Source organism: Podarcis melisellensis (assembly GCF_964234715.1).
Source record: "Podarcis melisellensis genome assembly, chromosome: 8".
Taxonomy (NCBI): domain Eukaryota; kingdom Metazoa; phylum Chordata; class Lepidosauria; order Squamata; family Lacertidae; genus Podarcis; species Podarcis melisellensis.
This window is the reverse complement of record NC_138540.1, coordinates 37,945,172-37,968,714: the sequence shown is the minus strand read 5'-3', so window position 1 is coordinate 37,968,714 and position 23,543 is coordinate 37,945,172. Positions and strand designations below refer to the sequence as shown.

General features: G+C 44.5%; 1 protein-coding gene across 1 annotated transcript in view; it reads left to right on the top strand.

Moving 5' to 3' along the window:
• SLC6A2 (solute carrier family 6 member 2) overlaps positions 1 to 23,543 on the top strand; it is a 55,819-nt gene that overhangs the window by 5,243 nt on the left and 27,033 nt on the right. The window contains exons 3-5 of the mRNA XM_081924053.1: positions 12,522 to 12,653; positions 16,853 to 17,093; positions 22,430 to 22,568. Coding sequence (XP_081780179.1) covers positions 12,522 to 12,653; positions 16,853 to 17,093; positions 22,430 to 22,568 — 512 coding nt within the window. The remainder of the gene's footprint in view (positions 1 to 12,521; positions 12,654 to 16,852; positions 17,094 to 22,429; positions 22,569 to 23,543) is intronic.

Here is a 23,543-nt window from a genome sequence, read left to right as displayed (position 1 = left end):
GCAAAGTACGTTATAGGAATGTCTGCAACAGGATTTGGAGTGGTATTGCAAAAGTTCATAGCACAGAATATCTGTAGCCGTGTGCGGTGATTCAGAGTGGACCAATATAAGCGGAAGTTCTCAAGCAGAAGGTAGACGTTATAGATATGCCCTCCACAATGTAAGCTGACTCATTGAAAGTTGCAGTGGAAAATAGAACTCAAAGGGGATAGGTGAATGTGCATTCCCCATAGCTTGGTGGAAGAGCATCTGCTTTGCATGCAGAAGGTCCCAGGTTCAATCCCCAGTATCTCTGAGTAGGGCTTGGAAATGCTAGATGGACCTAATTGAGCTAGATGAGTCAATGAACTAAATGGGCCTGCTTCTGCAAACCTTTACAATAATGTTTTTTACAGTGAGTTTTGATAGGTATAAATTAGAATTGCAAGGGATGGAACTAGCCTCCTAGAGCTTATGTTTTAGGGCCCAGAAAACAGTTTCCAGTCAGAAAACTTGCTTTGTTCAAGTTTACTTACACTTGCTTATGTTTCTGGTTACAAATGCAACATAATGTTAACGTTCTGAAACTGAAGAGTGTTTGGCAAATTTGTCATGTGCCATTCACACAAGGAGGACATCACTTGCTTGCCCTGCGTATGATTCCTGTTCATTTAATGTCTGATGGCTGAACTTGTGAACTGACTTGGCTGAAAAGCTTTGTTTTGAAATCATGGGGTGATAGGAACTTTTGTTTTGTTCTCTTTCTTTCTTTCTTTCTTTCTTTCTTTCTCTCTCTCTCTCTCTCTCACACACACACATGTACCACATAGCTTTATGTAACCATTGACATGTGATGGACACCCATATCTGAACCAGTTATATGTGGGTCACCAGAACCCTCAGGCTATAATCTTGTCCACATATTACACTCAATGCATGAGCAGTCTGTGTACCTCTGCACAAAATAATTGATCTGTATACTCGTTCAGTTATTCACATGCAATGTGCAACTGGTGTACAATTTCTATACCTTTATACACAGTAGTTGAGCTGTACAAATCAGCACGTGTACACTCTTCCACACAAATTTGTGTGTAGGGTCAGCATGTACCTGTGTTCAGTGCAACATGTGTCAACAAGCCAATAAATAAATATCTTTCCCAAGTTAAGTAATATGCATGGACATCCAAACCAGTCATAGGCATTAGAATGATTATTCCCTCATCTAGATAGCTGTGGTTATCCCTACAAGTCCTCTGGTGACTTGCTCTGACAACCCCACACCTAAGCAAGCCCTGGGCCCATTGTCATTTTGAAGTTGCAGATATATCAGATTAAAGCGCTCTACCAGTCAACCCATGAATTTGGGTCTTTCATTTTCATGCACAAACGCCGGATGCTTTAACTTCAACCACCTGGGTTTAAAAGATTTGGCCTGATTCCCCAAGTAGTAGCATAAGGATATTTAAACACACACACACACACACACACACACACACACACACACACACATCATTTCCTGCATTCTGGGGCTTTGTTCTCTGGTGATTTATTTATTTATCATTTGCCCTGGGAAGGTCATGGATGAGAGTTCTGGCACAGGGCGTCCTTTGTGCAGACGGCTTATCTCTACTAGCTCTTGCAGTAATTCTCCCCAAAGCATGACAAAGGTGAATGTAAAAGTCCATTTTCTTTGTAAAAGGGAAGACATTATGGGTTGTCTGGGCTATGCAAGGCCAGTGTTGGGAGCTGGCACTGCTGGGAACCTGTCAGGGCCTTCGCACCAGAAGCAGCCATGCTGTTGACTAAGGATAGCAAAACACATTTTTTTCTGCTCTGCCCTGTATTCATTGCATGCAGCGTGGTTTCCATTCTGCTGCAGTTCATCTTCCACCAAAGCCAACCTTTTTCATATCAGTGTCTGCTGCAGAAAAATTGTGCAACTTATGTACTTTATGTAATTCGTGACATTGTTCCACCCTGTTCATTTCAGGGCAAAGGAAACACAATGCAAAGGGAGGAATGTAATCAATTACATATGATTGTGCAAACTGAAAGCAACAACAATGGCAAACGTAAATTGCATTCACATGTTTGATATTAGTTCCAGGCATCGGGTAGCATTCAGTGTTAGGGTGGCACAGAGCATACCCACTGAAGTTAATGAACATTATGATTGCCGTATTTACTCAAATGCAGTGCTTTTTTTTCTTTTAAAAATGTTTAGGGGTACTCTCATTTTCCTACTCATATTGAAATACTGCCCCTCAATGAGGTCAATGTTTAGATTCATGAAATGTTTAGGGGTATGCGTACCCCTACGTCCCCCCCCAAAAAAAGCAATGCTCAAATGTAATGCGCACCTTTTTTGGCCAAATTACGTCGCGGAAATTAGGGTGTGCATTAGATTTGATGGTGCATTAGATTTGATTGCAAGCTTGAAAAACACCCTCTGACTTGGCAAATACTTTTTTGGTTTCAAGGTTTTGAAAAGAGAGGTGTGCATTAGATTCAATGGCACATAAGATTTGTGTAAATATGGGAATTTCATAAGGTCTACTCTGAGTAGGACTAGTGTTGCATACCACCCATAGAATAGCATATCATGGGCATTTGCAGTTTTCACTCCCTTTTCTGTTTTCATCTGAATTCTCTGAGACCCCTAGAGCCTCACTTGTGTTGCTTCTCATCTTTATCCTTGCTCTTTGCAAGTCTGTGAGTTGTAAGAAGTTCGAGGAGGAGGAGGAGGAGGAGGCTCCACTTAACTTTGCTCTCTCTTGGGTTGTAGTGTGGAGAGTACAAGCAATTTAATTTATTATTATTATTATTTATTTATTTATTTGCTCAAGGAACCCCAAAATATGGAGCAAATACTGAGTTGCCTCTCTGCCTAGACTGGGAATAATTTAATGCTAATGGTGCACTAGATGGTCTTTGAGCAACTGTGAATCTTTCATGCTCCAAAATGCATGCAAATCTTAACAAGGATGCTCCTGCTCCACAAGATTTTAAGCTGAGACGCATGGTCAGTGGCGCTGGATGGTGCAGCTCTTTCTAGACTGTCCCAGTTCGAATTTCAAATGGGGAACTACATATTTCAATGCACTCCATGTAATAATGTGATACAGAACATTAAAGTATAGCAAAATAGGGGTGGGGTAAAAGGTCAACCCGAGGGTCACATTTCCACCTGGGCAACCTTCCAGGGGCCACATGTCAGTGTGTCCTTGGACTCTGATAACACCTCCTGCTTCCCTGGATGGAGGTTATAGCAGTGAGTGTGTGTAGAAACTAGCCTCCTGTACAAAGGTTAGAATTTACATTTGTTGCTGTGTCCACTTGTCTCTGGCTCTGCCGATCTCTGAGATATGGAGTTCAGAAGTTTACCCAGAAATGAATATGGCCTTTGGGATGAACAGGGTTCCCCATTCTTGGGATGGGGGTGATCTGAATTGCTCACCCAGGCACACACTTATGGGTGTCCATACATCATATGTGCCTATCTTTCTCTGCCTTGATACTGTGTGTGTGTGTGTGTGTGTGTGTGTGTATGCATATATATATATGCATATATATATATATATATATATATATATATATATATATGCAAAGCACTCTGGCAAATCACAAAGCCATTCACTTGACATGTGTCAAAAGCCTTCCTATTGTTCCACGATCATTCTATTGTTCGTTGGTTGGTACTCTGCTCTGCTGGCATGTGTGTAATACGGGGAATCTTTTTTGCTACTGGAGAGCTATTCTTAGCTGATGGAAATAAGAGCCCAATCTACGCCTGCTGTGTCTTGAACCGCTTCCTGTAGAAACTGCATGCCGCACACTAGTCGAACGGTAAACTACTGGGGGAAAGAGCAGTTTGGAGAGCTCCTTTTGGAGCTCCCCATAATCTCATTTTTCCTCAGACCACCCTGATCAATTTGGTGCCACCAGGAAACTTGGCTGTTTTGCTACTTGCCCCTAACTCCAGGGCATTTATGAAAAAGTTACAACGCACAGGTTCCAGAAGTGATTCTTTGAGGGGGGTGGGGATCCTACTTTATACATCCCTTCATTGTAAAACAAAAGTAACAACAACTCTGTATATTTATTCTGACTTTCTGCTTCCTTGGAACTTTGGAAGGGAGGTCCGACAGCTCACCTGTCAATCATCTGACATAGTTATGACATGTGCATTATCCTGCCCACCTGTTGAAGTCCTTTGCTGAGTATTTGATAAGCGCTCAACTGCCAGCTGGTTGTTGGGCACTTGGAAAGTGCAGTGCAAGGTGTTTTGCAAACCATATGCCCAGTGCTTGGGAAGTGCAAGGACTGGGGAAAACTGCAGCCTCGTGGGACAAATTTGGCCTGCAAGTTGTAGGTTCTCCTTTCTTGCTTTCTGCCTATAATATATATGCTCTCATTTGAAGAACTCCATCTTACCCATCTTGGTTTGGAGGCTTCTAGCATTAGCATATAAATGCTTTCAGTATTTACAGTGTTTTTCTCTCCAAAAGTCTTTGACATGTTCACTTTGTTCTATCGTGCTTTGTATTCCTCGAATTGCTGTCATGTCCCCCTTGTGCACGCTGATTCCCTAGTTCTACACCACTCCCATTTGCACCATCCTAAACAATTAAACCCTCATCCCTTGTGGATGATTTACCCTGAACCGGAGACTCCTCATCTACTGTCAGTTTTCTGAAAGTTGCTCTGCCAGAATTTTGGCTGTCATGTCCAACAATCTGTTTCCATTCTGGTTCACACAGAACCCTTCTTCTTTGTATAGTCCTGGCTTGTCCCAAAATGCTCCCCAGCACGTACCAGATCCAGGCATCTTTTCCTGACACCAGTGTCATGGCTACCAGCCATGATGGCTAAGCTCTGTCTCAGGGTGGCCCAACTTTTCATACCAAGTGGGCAACCAGAGTACTTTGACACAGAACCCACAGGGGGCACACTGCCTTATTGCACCGGGGTGTGTGTGTTAATGAACACTTTCCCCAGCCCTTGCACTGCCTTCCCAAAGCTGGGAAAGCACTAACTAGGCTTTGGGAAGGAGGCAGGAGGACCCTTGAACCCTGCCACAGCCCCGTGTCTCTTTCCCAAAGCCCAGCACCGTGCTTGAGGGCAGGGCCGTCTTAAGCATAGCCGGTGCCGTGGGGCAAAGATCCCTCTGGCGCCCCTCCAAAACAAGGGAGGGGGCGGTGGAAAATGTCCTCTGCCTCCCCACCACCCCGATCCCCGGCGTGGTGGCCATGATCAAGCAGGAAAATGTGCCAGAGGACATGCTCTCTGGCATCAGGGCACCCGAGAAGGCAGCCCAGGAAGGCTGCACACCGCCTTTCGCCAGGAAGCAGAAGGAGGACAATGACCGGGAGCAGGGCTGTCTTTAGCAGATGGAGAGGCTTGGGGTCCTAAGCCTCTGTGGGGTTTGCTCTCCTCCTGCAGAGGCTTGGGAGGGAAGCTGCACACTCTCCAGGCATATAGGTGGCGGGGATCAGCTGGTGGGCTTGCAGGGAAAGGGGAGGCTGCCGGCAAAGCCGCACAGCTCCCCCACTCACTAGGGCGCCCCTGAGAGGCCGGCGCCCTGGCACAACGAACCACTAAGACCAATGGGAAAGACGGCTCTGCTTGAGGGCTGTGCTGGGGTTGTCAAATGTTGCCGAGGGCCACCAAGAAAGGCCTTGGGGCCACACATTGGACCACCTTGCTGTATCTCCATGTGCTTCCGAATACCAGTCATTGAAAACCACAGGGGAGAGTACTCTTGTGTTCAGGTCCTGCTTGCATATTTCTCCTCAAGCACCTGGTTGACCACTGTGAGAACAGGATAATGGACTAGATGGGCCATTGGCCCAATCCAGCAGGGCTCGTCTTATGTTCTTATATCCAGGTGGGGCTAGAGCTTACCTGAATGAAAGCCTAAAGAGCCACAGCCTGTCGTTGTAGACAATACTGAGCTAGGTGGCCAATGGTATGACTCAGTATAAGGCAGCTTCCTTTGTTTCACTAGGCACATGCCCACAACCTCTATCCATCAGGGACATTCTGCACAATACATTCGGCAATCTACCAGCATACCAGTTATTGCTGTTTATTGAGATAATTTTATTTGGTGCCTGGGTCATGAAATGGTGAGGTGAGGATAGTCTGTCCCGGCCTTATCTCACTGCTGCACTGAACTCACACAGCTGCCCAACTCACGTGTTTCCTTGGCTTGCGGATTAGGGCCTGAGATGTTTCTTTGAGTGGGGCTCTCCTCTTGCTCACAGAGCTGTGATCAAAGCTTCCCTGATGATTTTCTATAGAATGAAGAAAATGCTGCCTAAGAAGAGGGGGGGAGGGAATCATTAGCAGTGTGAGAGGATTCACTCTTCTGTTATGTGTTCAGTCCCTTTCATTTGGGGGAGCCTCAAATATATATATTATTTTCTTCAGGCCACAAGGTGGAGCCATGTAACTTTAAAATAATAATTAACATACAACGTATATAAATGTACATGTTACATATTACCAGCTCCTGAAGAAGTCAAGTAGATATTTTCAGGAGTCTTTCTTTATTTTTATTTTTTTGTAGTACAAAATATTTGGTACACGTTTTCCCAACCTGGCGCCTTCTAAATATTTGGACTACTCAGTGGTGCTGGCTGAGACTGAAGGGTTGTAGCCCCAGTCATCTGGAAGGCACCAGTTTGAGAAAGTCCTCTCTGGAATCGTAAACATGTACTTTACAGCTGGGAAAAGGACAAATCTGCTGAGCACTAGTTTTAAACACCAGCCATCTAGATTAAATCATCTGTACATCATATTTAGTTGGTCAGACCTTCACGTGTACCACAGAATGAAATCTCCCTGATCCCGTAGAGCTGAATTTCAGCCTTCAGTTCAAGGCAAATGATGCAACCCCTGTGCTGAAGCTAACCAGGTCTTGTTCTGTGTCTGAGGCTACTTGGAAAAGCCATGACAGAAGAAATGTGGAATAGGTTTGTGAATAAACGCAATCCAATTAGATTGGAGTTCTCTTCAGCTTTTGGTGCGGTATTACTTTCAGAGTAAAAATGGGTGTGGAGCCTTTTCCCTTTCCCTCAGAAGTATGCCCATGATAGGTGGGGCTGGAGCCCAAAGGTGGGCAGGTCCAGCAGTAATAAGTAGGCAGAGCAACAAGTGTGACTCTCTAGCCCTTTCAAAGAGGGGCCCAGAGAGACCCAGGTTTAAAAAGGCTGCAACATTTAGAGAAAAGACAAGTAAGAGGTGATATGATAGACGTATTGTGGTAAAACTGGATAAAGAAAAGTTCCTCTCATATCACTAGAGCTCATGGACATGCAATGAAGCTGAATGTTGGAAGATTCAGGACGGATAAAAGAAAGCTCTTCTTCAACCAAAGCAGAGCTAAACTGAGTCACTGGACCTGTGGCTGCTCCTCCAGACATAAAGGGCAGCAGATCTGACCTGGTGTTTGTTTTTGTTGTTGTTTTATTTGGGGTAGCTTCTGCTGAAGTAAACGCCTGCAAAGTTTGGAGCTATGCAGAATGCTTTGTTTTCATAAGCAGCATGGATGCTTCTTTTATCCAGTGAACAATTTCTGTATCATTCAGAGAATGGATACCTGCTTTGTATGCAGAGAAAAAACAGATTCAGTTAAAGCTCATTTTCTGTTGTATCATTTTATACTTTACATATTGTTGTAACAAGCACCGCTCCCCGCTGGATGAAATTGCAGAGCAAGAACTATTTCTTAAAAGGCTGTGAAATCTTGAAAGCAGAATTTCCACCTTTACAGGGCACTATGTATGTTTAATTTGGAAGGGAAACAGACTATTTAAAAAAAACAAAACACCTGAGGTTTATGACCACTGTTACAAGATGTGAAAATGTGTGTGTGTGCCAGGTGGGGCGGCGGGGTATAATTTCTCCCTTACAGTGTCTCATCTTGCACACTTCAGCTTTTCAGGATAAGACTTGTAAATGAACACTTTGATGTCAAATAACAGTCACATGGTTTGGAATAACAAGGGTAGGAAGTGCTCTGTCAAAGCATTCGGAAGAGATTGCAGGATCAAAAGGGAGCAGCTGGATGCGATTTGCATCTCTGCAGGACTTTTTTTGCCAACATTGGGAATCACAGCTCTTCCTGGGGTGGAGAGGTCAGCCGTGGCTGAAGGAACTGAAATATTACACTGATATCATTAATTGCACGGCTGTGTAAACCTTCCTATGAGCACCTTCCTATGAGACCTTAAGGTGGGTGTCCAAAGAGGCTCACTGTTGCCACAGATCAAAGCTGAGGGACACCTTGAAGCTCCCATCTTTGAACTTTATCTGTACTTAAATCCGTTATGATCTCCGGTTGTGTACCTGCTACAGCTTCATGGGTTGCTTATTTCACAAAATCTGTATACTGCTTGAATGACAGAAAACAACAACCTAAAAGTGTTTTACATAAATAATAAAACAAACATCACTAAAAAAAGAGAGAGTTAAAATGACTTTAACCATTCCAAAAAGATTGAAGTCCACGATGAGCTAAAAACCAGACTAAAGTGCGTGTCTGCTAGTGTTTCACATGTCTGGAGAAACTTGCCTAAACAAAAATGGTTATCAGGTGCAGAAAAGAGTACAATGAGTTTCAGGGTGTGGATGCTGCCATATGGTGTTCTTAGAAATGTGGAAGTGGCTGAGTGGAGATATATAGGGTAAAGTGATTTCTCAGGTCAAGAATATGGGAGAAATTTGATTTAGTTTGCCTAAATCAGGTGGAGTTACCTATTTTGCACTTTCCATGACAATGCGTATAATGAAAGACAGTCATCTTTTGAAATTCAGTTTTTGGAATTTGGCAATGCTTTTCTCTAGTCAAGTCATGTGTTCAGAAAATGGATATAGTAGGGTAAAGTCTGCATACAAATGCATATGTAAGTGAACATACAAAAATGCATTCTGTTAGGGGGAATGGCTTTACAAATATGTGTATGTTGTGACTCTTCACTTTAAGGGATGCATCCTGTTTCAGCTGTTGCTTACTTAGACGGTGTCAGGGAGACTTGAACCTTCTGCAATGGCTCCCGTCCAGTTTGAAACCATTCCAGACGCTGCAAATACACTAGCAGTTTTATTGCTGGACCACTAGGAGATGCATTTGAGGGGCAGCAACGTGACATCCTTGTTCCAGAGGGGCACTAGTACCATGGGCTCATCTTGTCAACGTATTCTAGGGCCTGCATTCCATGCAAATGCTTTTCTTGCTTAGAGTCTCTAAGACCTGCTGCCTCCGCGTAAGGCTTAGTCTAAAGCTGGTGCTTGCTGAAGCAACATCAACATGACTCTGGAGGGCCACAGACTCTTTATCTGTGTTATGATGCAAGCACTCACTTTGTCATTGACAGGGGTGGGAAAATGGTCCTCTGAGAAAGGGTTGCAGCATTTGGGGCTTTTATAATTGAGGGGGAAAGGGTGGGGCATGATAGAGGTGTATGAAATTATGCATGACATGGAAGAAATGGACAGTTTTTACTTTTCTCTAGTAAGAAACCTATTGGGGAATTCACAGACTGACAATGGACTAAGGTAGTACTTCTTCACGTATAGCTTGGTGAAGTGCCAGTGCTTTTTTATAGAAAAAAAAGGCTTTAGAACTGCCCCCTCTCCCCTGCCTTGCTCCTGCCTCGCTCTTACCCCCCTGCTGTTAACCCCTTCCATGGCGGGCTGCTGCTGTGGTCACAGTGATCAATATCTGATCGTGGTGGTGGCAGCAGGTTTCTTGATGGGAGGCAGAGGCGGGCAGAGGGAGTGGGCAGGGGCTGCCAAGTCAGAGCCAACCAGCCTCTAGGAGGGAGAGAGAAGGGGAGTCAGGAATGAGAGGGAGATAGAGAAAGCAGGGGAAGCGGGGGGAGGGGGCTGGAGGGGAGGACAAGGGGATGATTTAACCTAGAGCAGAAAATCTCACAAGCACCTCTTGGGCAGAAAACCAAACCATAAAAAATAAGGAGGGAGGGAGGTGGCAATAAAGCAGAATGAGGTGGTGGTGGGTGGAAAACTCAGACAGCAGTGGTAGCGGTGCTTCAAATCTCTCGGAAAGGCTGACCCAGCGGCTGCTGAAGGGACAGGCAGAGATTGATTTTTGTTTCCCTTTTCATATGTATATATAATGCACTTCTTTGGGATGGGGGGGGGGAGAGAAAAGGTGCCGGGACTGTGCTCCAGTGCGCTCTGGCTCAAAAAAAGTACTGCTCTTAGCCTAAGATTGCCAGATTTTTTTCCAATGAATTGGGGGACGCTTTTCAACTTCAATGGATTTTGTATGGGGACTGATTTGTAAATCTGGGGACTGTCCCCGGGAAACGGGGACATCTGGTAACCTTACTTTAGCCACAGGGAACATAGGAAGTCATCCTGTACTGAGCTACACTATTGAGCCTTCTGCTTCTATGATGTCAACACTAACTAGAGCAGGGGCTGTCCAGGGTTTCAGGCCATGCCCCCCACCCCAGTCCAACCTGGAGATGCCCATGATTGATCTTGAGAGCTTCTGCATGAAAAGCAGATTCTCTACCATGGAGCTGTGTGACAACTCTTCTCCTGCTACAACCTTGGAAGGTAGAGGCACTTTCTGCTTCAGTTGCTTGGCTGCAGAAACACCACTTGTGAATTAAAACACAGTTGATTGTGGCACAGTGATAAGAGCCTTAAGTGTAATCTTGAGACATTTGTGTTTTTTGTTTGATCCTGCTCTAGGCAGAATTTTCAATCATCTACCTCCTATTGGCTTCTGCATTAATCCTCTTGAAAGACACACGTAGCTTATTTCAGATGTTTTAAAGCACTTTTCTTCACCTTAGTGTGCAGTGGCTCTCAGTGATCCTTCTCTCTGCCCCTCTTGACCCTTTTCTAAGAAGCTATTTTCTCTTTCCTCTCTAGAATGTGCTCCTTTCAGAATGGTTGTCTGGAAGCCTGTTTGCTTATTTGGGTTTTTTCACTCTGACAATCAAGGAGGAGTGAGCTAAAAAAAGAAAGTATTAAAACATTTTGAAGATCTGACTTTAAGAAAGAAAGAAAGGAAGGAAGGAAGGAAGGAAGAAAGGAAGGAAGGAAGGAAGGAAGGAAGGAAGGAAGGAAGGAAGGAAGGAAGGAAGAAAGAAAGAAAGAAAGAAAGAAAGAAAGAAAGAAAGAAAGAAATGCCTTTGCAAATCCAGCCTCTCTCCAGCTTTAATTTATTTGTTTAAAAGCATTGCTTGACAGCTTTAATATGTTAAAAATCTCTTAAGTGGGTGTATTCTTTGCACTGATTTATTTATTCAAGCTATCGTTAATTTATTGATTACCTTCCTTCACCCTGAAGTCCCAGGATGGGTTTACAGCATTAAACACTACATAAAAGCAATTTAAAACAGCTATGCCCCACCCTTGCTCCAGAAGGTTACCCGGCCACCAAACCTAATAATAATAATAATAATAATAATAATAATAATAATAATAATAAACATTATAAAATCAGGTAAAAACAAACTCTCAACTAGTGATTTCAGGGTTGCCAGGCATGGTATTGTTCTGAGCTTATAGTGTGACAGAAAAGATTTTTGGAAGATGCTCTGGTTATCAGTACCTCAGAGGGGCCTTGGGGTGGAGGTTGTTGTTGTTGGGCTTCTTTGTTTTGTACCACAGTGTCTATCAACTCCCCAAATGGATGCATGCAATCTGCCTGCTTCTTATTTTATTTGATCTTGAACATCCCCCATTAACGCTTGTTACACTTTGATATTTAAATTAGCCGTGTCCTGATGAGAGAATGCATTTGCTTTCCCAGAGAGACTGTATCACGGAGATGGATTTACTCAGCCAAGTGTTGTAGCTATTGCTGTATACACACACACACACACACACACACACACACACACACACTAAAACATTATATTATATCACACAACTGGAATGTTGCTCAGTGCATTGAACACTGTCCAGCCACACAAAGCTTAGCAAATGGGCAGTTTAAAAGTTGGGGGGGGAGACAATGCAAGGTTTCTGCAGTGGAAAATGGTGTGGGATGCAGGAAGGGAATCCAGGGACTCAGCTGTACAGCTGCAAACAACATTTTAAGTGTGTTTTAAGTGCATTATTAAGGGGTGTGGGTGGCGCTGTGGGTTAAGCCACAGCGTTTCCGTGTGCTGCTCCGGTTCGCCAGAAGCGGCTTAGTCATGCTGGCCACATGACCCAGAAACTGTACGCCGGCTCCCTTGGCCAGTAAAGCGAGATGAGCGCCGCAACCCCAGGGTCGGCCACGACTGGACCTAATGGTCAGGGGTCCCTTTACCTTTAAGTGCATTATTATACAAATGAGTCACTAGATGACGATGGTGAGCTAATGGCAAATTCAACATATATTTTAAAACTTTCTTTTAAAAGAGCGTTTTCATAGTGCTTTTTTATATATGTCTAGATTCAGCCCAGGAAGCATTGCCTGACTAGGTTAAAATGGGTTGCATAAGTAGAAGCAAAGAATTGTAGAGTTGGAGCTTGGTTGATCTCTGTCTCGGTGCTTCTGTTTCCAGGTGCCTTCCTCATACCTTACATACTCTTCCTCGTCATTGCTGGGATGCCCTTATTCTACATGGAACTAGCTTTGGGCCAATATAACAGAGAAGGGGCTGCTACCGTATGGAAAATCTGCCCACTTTTTAAAGGTAAATCCCAGGCTTTCTGCTTAATACATTTGCAATATCTTCTGGAGTTTCTTGATATTGAACACATCTCCGAGGCTTGCATTGAAAGTTTTTGGCAAGGCCAGAATAGCTAACATCTGTATTTTGAGAGTCACTTGTCACTAATGCCTTTATTGCTCATCAGCAAAAAAATAGACTTTAGGGCAGCCTTCAGTAACTTGGTGCCTTCCAGATGTTTTTGCACTACAATTTCCATCAGCCCCAGCCAGCAATGGTGCACTGGCCGAGGCTGACAGGAGTTGTATTCCCAAACATCTGGAGGGCACCAAGTTGGTGAAAGCAGATATAGCAGGAAGATAGACACCATTTTGCATGACGATATATAGGAGATTTTAAAAAAGGTTCCTCCAGGGAAAGTGCTAGCTATTTGACAAGTCTAAAAATATCTGGGCAAATGCTGATGAAGTATCCCTGCCCCAAAGCATCCACCTTACTAACAACCAAAAGATGCCGTGCTCATCAACAGGTCTGCATGAATCTCCAAAACAAACGAGTCTTTAATAAAACTGTAGTGAATTATTATAAGTATGCTGGATTAGATGGCACATTGGTCTCATCCAGGAGGCTCCTCTGTTCTTTTGCTGCCGCCAGTGGCGTAGCGTGGGGGGTGCCAGGGGTGCCGGCCGCACTGGGCGCAACATGGGCGGGGGGCGCACTCGCACTAGCAGCTCTCTGCCCCTACTAAAATCCACGCGTTAGGGAGCCCGCACTCGCTCGGCTTGGCGAGGAGGTCACGGAAGGGGGAGAGCGAAGCCTTCTGTTGCGGGCAAAAAAAGGAGAGGAAGCCGGGCGGGCGGGCGGGCTGGCTGGCGGGGGTCTGGCTGCGCCTGCTGCTGCCGTTGCCGCTGCTGCCGGGCTTTGACAGCTTGGCGAAGCGGAGGGAGAGGAGCTTTATGGTAATTTGAGCCGAGCCGAGCAGGGAGTCTGGCGAGGGGGTGGGAAGAGACTTTCCCCCCTTTTCCCCACCTCGCCTGGTCAAAAAGGAGAGCGGAGTCTCCTCAGGGCGCCCTCAGGCAGGGCAGGGCAAGGCAAGCAGAGCGAGGAGGAGAGAGAGGGGAAGGGGGGGGAAGCAGCCAGGAAACGCCGCGGTGTGGAGGGGGAATCAATTAAGGAGAGAAAGCGAAAAGCCTTGGAGAAAGGGGAAAAAGGAAAGAAAAGAGGCAGCTCCGGCAGAGCGCGGGGGAAAGAGAAGCCTCGCTGCTGCTGCTTGGGAGAGTAAATTACTGTACTTGCCTTGCCCCGGGTTAGGGGGCGCAAATTACTTGCCTTGCCCCGGGTGCTGATAACCCACGCTACGCCGCTGGCTGCCACCGTTGCAAAACTGGTAGCAAAAGTGAAAACAACAACAGGGGTGGAGTCTGGTGCAACCTCACCCTGAGCTAGGCCAAAATTTGGTGCACCACCCCTGCAGCCCTCATGCAATGCCAGGCTTTGGGATGGAGGTGGGAGGCTCTGGCAGGATCCTAGAGGGAAGCCTAGAGGGAAGTGGTAACTAAGCTTGGTGAAGGAGGTGAGAGGACTCTAGGCCCCTGCCAGAGACCTCAAGCTTCTTTCCCATAGCTGGGCAAGTGCTTCTATCCACTCAGTACCCAACACAGAAGAACTGGCCAGGCTGCCCTAAAACTGCATCTGATAATAATAATAATAATAATAATAATAATAATAATAATAATAATAATAATTTGTACCCTGCCCATCTGGCTGTGTTTCCCCAGCCACTCTGGGTGGCTTCCAACAAAGATTAAAAATAGATTAAAATGTCACACATTAAAAACTTCCCTGAACAGGGCTGCCTTCAGATGTCTTCTAAATGTCAGGTAGTTGTTTATCTACCTGAAAGGTAGGGTCACTCCTCTTTCTGCCATCTTTTCCCACCTGCCTCATTTTTAATCTAGAACTTTCCCCATGAGAATTTTGTCTCACTGACTCACTCTCAGATTTCTGTTTTTTCCACAACACCCCCAAGTTAGCAATCTGGTGTTGCCTGCCTCACCTGAACAATAGGAACAGCCATGGTGGATCTCTGTGTGTTGCCATTTAAATTCTAGTACATTTGGACCCAGAGTAAAAATGTAGCCGTTGATGAAATGCTGATAGTGGGAAAGCCTTGGACAGAGCTTGGTTCAAAGCTCTAGCTTTGGGTGTCATGGGCTGCAACCTGCTCCAGAGCTCTCATTTTCATGGTTTTTCATGAATTTGAATCTTTAGTGGCGATGATAAGCCAACAGTTTATTTCTAATTAGTTAAAAACACTTCTAATTGGGGGGATGGAGAGGGAGAGAGAGAAGTTGGCTAATTTTAGTTTGCTGCACCTGGAAAGACCCTTTGGACCAGAAAGCAAACAGACATTAAACACAACAGGCTAATATTAGCTATAAATGGCAGTGCTGTAAAATCTGGGACTTGGTGGTAATGATGTGAGCCCGCCGTGTTTGGCACCAGGACTGTACCCTGCAATCACTGTGGAAGTATTCATTCAAATGTTGGAATAAGAAGGCTGCCTTCAACCACTTGGGTGTCACCCAGCTGTTGTAAATAGCAGGCTGTGTCCAGATTTGCTTCTCAAATTTACTCTAATGACATGCTAGAATAATATACCCCAAGGGTGCTATTCTGGATTTTCAGTTTGGGTTTACACTACTTTTGTACACATTTTTGCTAGGATTGACAAGCCAATCAATTAACCAGTCAGATCATCAGTTTACTCCTGTTTGTTTCACTACTGTTAAATGTTGTCAAATATTCCAACATACAGGTCACAGATTACCTTTGCAAGAGCCTTTCAAAAGTTGCTATTACTTTCTACTATTGGAATTTGTGTATATTTCAGTAGCTGGGCACCTTTGGGAGGAAATGCAGAAATAATAATAATAATAATAATAATAATAATAATAATAATAATAATAATAGTAGTAGTAGTAGTAGTAGTAAGTCTCGCCAGAGTGGTGCATGCTCTAGTTATCTCACGCTTGGACTACTGCAACGCGCTCTACGTGGGGCTACCTTTGAAGGTGACCCGGAAACTGCAATTAATCCAGAATGCGGCAGCTAGACTGGTGACTGGGAGTGGCCGCCGGGACCACATAACACCGGTTCTGAGAGATCTGCACTGGCTCCCAGTACGTTTCCGAGCACGATTCAAAGTGTTGGTGCTGACCTTTAAAGCCCTAAACGGCCTCGGTCCTGTATACCTGAAGGAGCGTCTCCACCCCCATCGTTCAGCCCGGACACTGAGATCCAGTGCCGAGGGCCTTCTGGCGGTTCCGTCATTGCGAGAAGTGAGGCTACAGGGAACCAGACAGAGGGCCTTCTCGGTAGTGGCGCCCGCCCTGTGGAACGCCCTCCCATCAGATGTCAAAGAGATAAAGAATTACCTGACATTCAGAAGACATCTTAAGGCAGCCCTGTTCAGGGAAGTTTTTAATATGTAATGCTGTACTGTTTTTAACACTGATTGGGAGCCGCCCAGAGTGGCTGGGGAAACTCAGCCAGATGGGCGGGGTATAAATAATAAATTATTATTATTATTATTAATAACATGACCCTGCTATAAAAATCCAAGCGAAGAACTATGCTATGAATTATTTGCATTTATAGTTTACAATAATTCACTGCACTTTCCTTAAAAAGTTAATTAAATTGTTCTCACAATATGTTAGCTATTTTTTGTAATTAGCATAAGTATTTGGGTTGCTTGTTTTAATTATGGTGATTTCTCCCCTACCTTTCAAGTAAAAGGCTCGCGATTTTCTGCTGTAGGTATTTAAGCAGAGACTGGACAACTCATCTCTCAGGGTTGCTGCAATTGCACCCTGCATTGCAGATCCTGCTTTGAGCAGAGGGCTGGACTTGATTACTTTCAAGATCCCTTCCAACTCAATTTCTTAATTAAATTTGGCATCCATATGGTCAGAAATACAACAAAGCAGGGAAACACAAAGGCTGTGCCTTGATTGACCAGCCTATGTACCCCACCCTGAATGAAAGGGTGCTTCCCTTTCCCACCAAACACCTTGGTGAGAAATTGTTATTGTTAATAATATTTGGCAAATAGTTGGTTGGGGTGATGAGCAATGGCACCCTCTTCTAGCCCTCACTAGGAAGATGAACCTAATGTGACTTACAGCTTCATGTGTAATCTGGTTTTCCTTTGTCTTCAGGTGTAGGCTATGCTGTGATACTCATAGCTCTATACGTGGGTTTCTACTACAACGTTATCATAGCTTGGTCTCTGTATTATCTGTTTGCATCCTTCACACTGGAGGAGCTTCCCTGGACGAAGTGTGGCAACCCCTGGAACAGCCCTAACTGCATAGACCCCAAACTCATCAATGCCTCAACATTTGCCGCTGGAACCACTTATTCCAAGTACAAGATAACTCCTGCAGCTGAATTTTATGAGTAAGTTTGGAGCTCCTTGTGGCTCTGACTTTTGGAAAACAGTTTGCAGTTGCTCTGGGATGTATTTAAGGAGCTCTTCTGACATCCCTTTAAATATGCATTCATGATGATTTGTGCTTGTGATGGTTGTCACCAGTGCTTTTTTTCTAGAGAAACAGGTGCCAGTACTCACCATGAAGTTGTTACAGTAAGTGTCACACTTTTTAACAACAACACCCCCCCCCCCAAGGTGCTGGTACTGAGTACCCTTGCGTACCCTGGGGGGAGCATTGGTCATCACAATAGTTATACACAATCTCACTTTTTTATATACAATCTCACTTTTTTATACACAATCTCACTTTGATTACCATTTGAACCTGCTAAAATTTAGGGTGGCCAAGCTGCTTCATTTACAATTGGTGCATGCCCTGTAGCTTCCTGCTCAAACCCTGCAACATTTTATACCACAGTTGTCCTGGGTTTGTGCATTTCCCCCACTTTTGTAGCTCAAGGCAACAATAACCTCGTAACATTCGGGAAACATTACAGGAAGACTAATAAAGCTGATTGATATGTGGGCAATCCAGCATTAAAAAAAAAAAAGGTAAAGGACTCCTGACAGTTAAGTCCAGTCATGAACGACTCTGGGGTTGTAGCGCTCATCTTGCTTTACTGGCTGAGGGAGCCGGCGTTTGTCTGTAGACAGTTTTTCCGGGTCATGTGGCCAGCATGAATAAGCTGCTTCTGGTGAAACCAGAGCAGTGCACGGAAACACTGTTTACCTTCCCGCCAGAGCGGTACCTATTTATCTACTTGCACTTTGACATGCTTTCGAACTGCTGGGTTGGCAGAAGCTGGGACTGAACAATGGGAGCTCACCCTGTTGCAGGGATTCGAACCGCCGACCTTCCGATCGGCAAGCCCTAGTCTCAGTGGTTTACACCACAGCGCCACCCGTATCCAGCATTACTCTACCACTAAATGCACTCTTACTGCATCAATGACTTGTTGCCAACCGCTCCACTAGGCTCCATCTGAAGGGAGCCTAAGTCATGCCCCACCAATCATTTTTTGGCATGGGGGCACATGCATATTTTTGCGTGAGTATTGTGGACACCACTGCCTCTAGCCACTTATTTTTCCTCTGCCCCAGATCAGCCACTTTTCCTGGGGACAAGAAGCATGATTGAACCTGCACACAAACTTTGCTTTCAAGAGATCTTGATAAAAGTTTTATCTAACAGAATTAACCTGAACCTTGAAAAACACATAGAGATGAAAGTGGAAGTGGGAAAGAGTGTCCTTCTTCCATCCTCCTCCATCTCCTCCATCTACTTTTCAGGGGAGAAAAAAGTAACCAGGGGGCAAGCTAAACCCCTGATATCTCCTGGAAGGGCTGGAAGAGAACCCTATCTGCAGTCTTTGAGAGCTGCTGCCAGTCAGGACTGAGCTGGAAGAACCAATAGTTTGACTGAGTATGAGTCAGCTTCCTGTGTCCCTTTGTTCCCCTGAACCCACTCAACAATGGAAATAAGTTTCCTGAGTCTGAATGCTGTATTCAGGATGGAGCAACTGACGATTCAGATCCTCTTGTAGCCATTGATACCACTGTTTGTGGATTGCTGCTGACACATCTGTGGGACCTAGTGGATGCTTCAGTTTCATTATCTTTGAGCCCCCTTTCAGTCTGTGTTATTAAATGGCACAAAATTCATGATTGTTACTAGCCAAGGCACAATGTAAAATACTAAGTGGCTGTCTATTGCAACACACCCACACCCACCCATAGGTCTCTATTATTTGATCTAGGCAGTAATTATGGCAGTGGAAGTGGAAATAGACGTGTAGTATTTTCTATTATTTCCTCTATAGTTGTATCAAAAAGATAACGCAAGAGAGAAGTCCGGAAAGTGGTGCTCCTTACTCAAGTTGGCCTCACAACACAGGGATGGAGCAATTTCCCTCTCAGCAAAGATTATTTGTTTAACAATCTATTTCACATTGTAGTATTAATGTGTTTTCTTTTTAGAAGACAAACAAATACATTGACCAGTTTTAGAACCATGGGATCATTTATTACCTTTAAACCTTTAACCATTTCCCCTCATTATTTTGATAAGCTTCAACAGGCATAATCAAATGCCACATAGTACTAAAAACAAATAATAAAAATAAAAGCAGCTGTTTTCTCCCACCGTCTCTAATCTAGCACATTTCAGATGTTACTGGACTACAACTTCCATCTTCCCTGACTCTTGGCCATGCTGGCTGGGGCTGATGGGAGTTGGTGTCTAACAACATCTGGAGGGTTAGAGGTCTAACGAATGTTCATAATGGTTTTGCCATTAGTAGTAGTAGTAGTTGTTATTTATTAAATTTATATACCACCCTTCATCTGAGGATCATAGGGCAGTTTTCAATATAACAACACAAGAATACATACTACAGTAACACACAATAACCCCTTCACACAGTTTAAAAGACCATAGATTGTTTAATTAGCTGAACGCCTTGGAGAAGTGGAATGTTTTTGCTTTGTGCCTAAAGATATGAAACGGAATGAAGGCCTGATCTAGGGCACGGGGGAAATGGGGAAGGCTGTGTTGTAGATAAAAACAGCCAAGAACAGCTTTATCATTTTCTTCTTGCAAATGTAACATCCCACATTAACCTTGGTTTGTTTTGTTTTGGTTTGGTTTGGTTTGGATGTGTTTGTCTCATTAAGTTCTGTTTTGTTATTTGGGTTATATGGATAAAAAAAATTTAAATCAGAAGTTTGGAGGGACACTTTTATAGTCTGATTCACAGCTGTAAGGCTGTGCCCCTGAATCCATGTGCTGACAGAAACGACTTCGAAGTGGAAGCCTTCACATATACAGCTGTGCATACCAAAACTCACATGTAATTGGTCCATGAAAACATAGGAGGCATCGTTATACCTGGTCAGTCTATTGGCAGCGGCTCTCCAGGGTTTCTCCAGGTGTCTCTCCCATCTCTACCTGGAGATGCACCTTCTGCATGCCAATCAGATATTCTACCACTGAGCTATGTCCCTAATCACTGTTCTAGTTTTGAGATAACTTCTGGGGTCTATTTTTGAAGAATGTGTCCCCATTGCCTCTCTGTTCCAGCATGCCTCTCAGCTTCCTTTGCCCAGCTTCATAACTCTGAAAGCAATTCCCTTCTGCCATATCTTAAGCTTGAAACAGCTGCATGAGAGGGTTTGAACCTGTTATTTTCCACATGCAAATTTGTGGGTGGTGAAAACTGGGGAATTATTTTGCTGAGTTTTCCCCCAGGAGAGGAGAAAATCTCTGAACAATATCTATAGAGATATGGTTTCTACGTCATGTGTTTAAGAGTAGGGTGTTTGTTTTTTCTGGCTCCATCTTAAAGACCAAGATTGAAAACAAAGTGGGCACATCTCATCAAGGCATTTCACATTCTTTTAAATTCTGTTTCCTGTTTAGGCTTCATGTCCTTTTAACAGCGACATAAAGAGTGGACTTTCAATACAGCTCAAAAAGGAAAATTTGAATCCACAATAGAGGGCAATCTAAGGGTCTTGGGTTTAGTTTGCATCCCTAATGACCATATACCATATATATATATTTTTGTCAGAGGTCTCTAAGGCTCCATCTATACCATGTATATAAAGCTGTATCATACTCCATTAAACAGCCATGCCCCCCAACCCCAGAGTCCTGGGAAATGTAATTTGCTAAGGCTGCTGAGAGTTGTAATGAGACCCCTATTTCCCCCCAGAGCACTACAAACTACAATTCTTAGGATCCTAACCCTCTATTTGCCTCACCAAGCTACCATTTCCAGAGTCCCCTGGCAAGAGGAATTGACTGTTTAAATCACTCTGAGTATTGTAGCTCTGGGAGGGGAAATGAGATGTATTTATGAGAGAACAAATAGTGCACTTTGCCCAGGGCAACAAATTCATGGGAGCATTTGCAACACCACTGGGGGGGGGCTGAACTCTTAGCTTTCATTTTCTTAAAGTTCTCTCCACTATGAGAAAAGGATGCTGGACTAGATGGGCCATAGGCCTGATCCAACAGGCTCATTTTAGGGTCTTGGGCTTGGAGGGATGAATTTACCCTTCTGGGCCAGAGGTTCCACACCCCTACTCTAAAGCAAGAGTGTATATTCAGGGTATTTTCACAGCTAAGGCAAAACCTGTGAAAAGTGACCCACTTGAGTATGCATTTTTGCTTAAAGACACAAGAAATGCCTTGATGGAGCAAAAAGAGATCCACCTAGTCCAGCGTCCTTTGCAACAATCCCTGAGTATACTGCCTGAAATTGATTACTAGCTCACCACTGAACATGGCCGAGGAAACCTAGATGACCAGTCCTGACATCAAACTGAGCTGTGCATTACTTTCTTTTTGTTTTTACTTCTATGTTTTTCAGACCCCTTGATGAGACCTGATCTTGACAAACAGTTCACTGTTTGTGTGTTCAGACCCAGAGACCTCCCCCCTAAATAAACACACATTTGACTCAAATTTTAGTTTTGGTTTTTGGCAAAATTTAGGCCATAACTTTATTGATTACAAAAACTGAGTGGTTGCAAAAGTTGTAGTTCGACTATCTCCCTGCACCCTTGCAGGTAATGCTGACCCAGAGCTCTATCATAGGTTAGCCAAGGGTGAACACCTGAGGTAGGTGGAAAGCCTGGGAACAGACTATGTCTACTCCCCAGATGCTCCCTTGGACTCAGGCATGGGCACAACCCCTTCTCGGGGGTTGACCAAACCAAGTTGAGTCCCTGGATTCCTTCACATAGGGATGGCGAGACTGTTCTCCCATCCCTATCACCTGAACCAGTGCCTATCTACAACCTTACAAGTTGTGATGATTTGCTATGCGGCAAATGAAACCCAAATGGCAACAGCCAATCAGCCAAGTGGGGAAAATTCCTGCCGTGCCCCTGTCCCAATGACAGATGACGCACAATGACATAACAAGGTCAATCGCAAAATACCCTAAATATAGGGAGAGGTGGGTGGGTGTTCCAATGCATGAGCCGAAAGAGGAAGCTCTGGGTCACGTGCATAGGTATATATAGGTCCCTTGATCTGTTTAGACTGCACCCCAGTGGCCAGATTAAACCCTGCAATGAGAGACCTACCAGTCGGATGTTGTGGCTGTCCAATTAACCCACTCACAACACAGGAGGTCAGTGTCCAGGTCTCACTGCAACATGTGCCCTCTTTTAGGGAGGACATGCTTTGCTGAAACCAAGTCACACCACTTCAAATAAATGTGGAGCCAGTTAGTGATTGTTTTTCCATACAAAAGGATCTAACTCAATCCCTCTTCTGTCACTTTTTGCTTAGGCGGAGAGTTCTACAGCTTCACCTAAGCCGGGGGATTCATGATATTGGCTTGCCCCAATGGCAGCTCACACTGTGTCTCGTGGTTGTGGTGATCACTGTTTTCTTCAGCCTGTGGAAAGGTGTGAAAACTTCAGGAAAGGTTGGCAAATATTTTCTTAATACATACATTTTTTTCTTTAAAAAGGGCTTTTCTATTAGGGTTTTGGTGGTTCAGATGTAACATCAAACCATGGTTTGTACAGAACACTGTCTACTTTCAAGCCATGCTTTGTGTTCCAGACATATAGGCACACAGTGATTCATGCAGCTTCCACCTTCCCTTCACCTTCTCTGATACTATGCCAAGCAGTGGAGTACCCCCTAAACTGTGAGCCTGTCATGAACTGGCTGGATGCAGAGTTGTGGTGGGAGGCACCAGCTGGGGAACCCCCAAGGTCAGAAGCCAAAAAGGTAACAAGGTTGGTGAGCAGGAAGAGGTTATGGCAGAGGGCAGCTCAGACTCTGAGGCAGAAACGGAGGCTGGAGGAGAGTGGGGCCAGAAGACAGAGAAGCAGACTGCTGAAGAAGCCAGGGAGTCTCCCCCTCCTGCTGTGGCCAGCTTCCCTTCCCCTTGGGTCTCCTAGAACACAGAGAAAAACGAAGAGACTGGAGCACAGTTTGCAACTGCTTGGGAGGAGGAGCCTTAGGGAAGGCGGGGACCATCAACCAGTCCCTGCATTTGCCTTGTTAGAACAAAACCTACTGGGAAGAGTTGCTGTTATGGCTTCTGGAATAAAGAGTTAACTTCACTGACTCTGGGTTGATTGCTGACCTACATTTGACTGTAGCTCCTGACAGCCTCAACCCTTCTAAGACTGACCTTACCCCACTCACCACACTTTTGTATTGTCTCAATTAAGTTTCAGCTTCTTTGTCCCCATCATCCATTCCAAATTACCCAGGCTATATCCAGATACCTGTTCAGACTTCCATAGCCTCCCTTGATTAGGTGCCAGAGACTGAACATGGTTTGATTAAGGTTTGTTTTATGTAACCACAGTTAGATCAAGCCACAATTTCCTGCATTTAGACTTAATGGCAAATTCTGCTTAGTTCAATCTCTCTTTATACATGA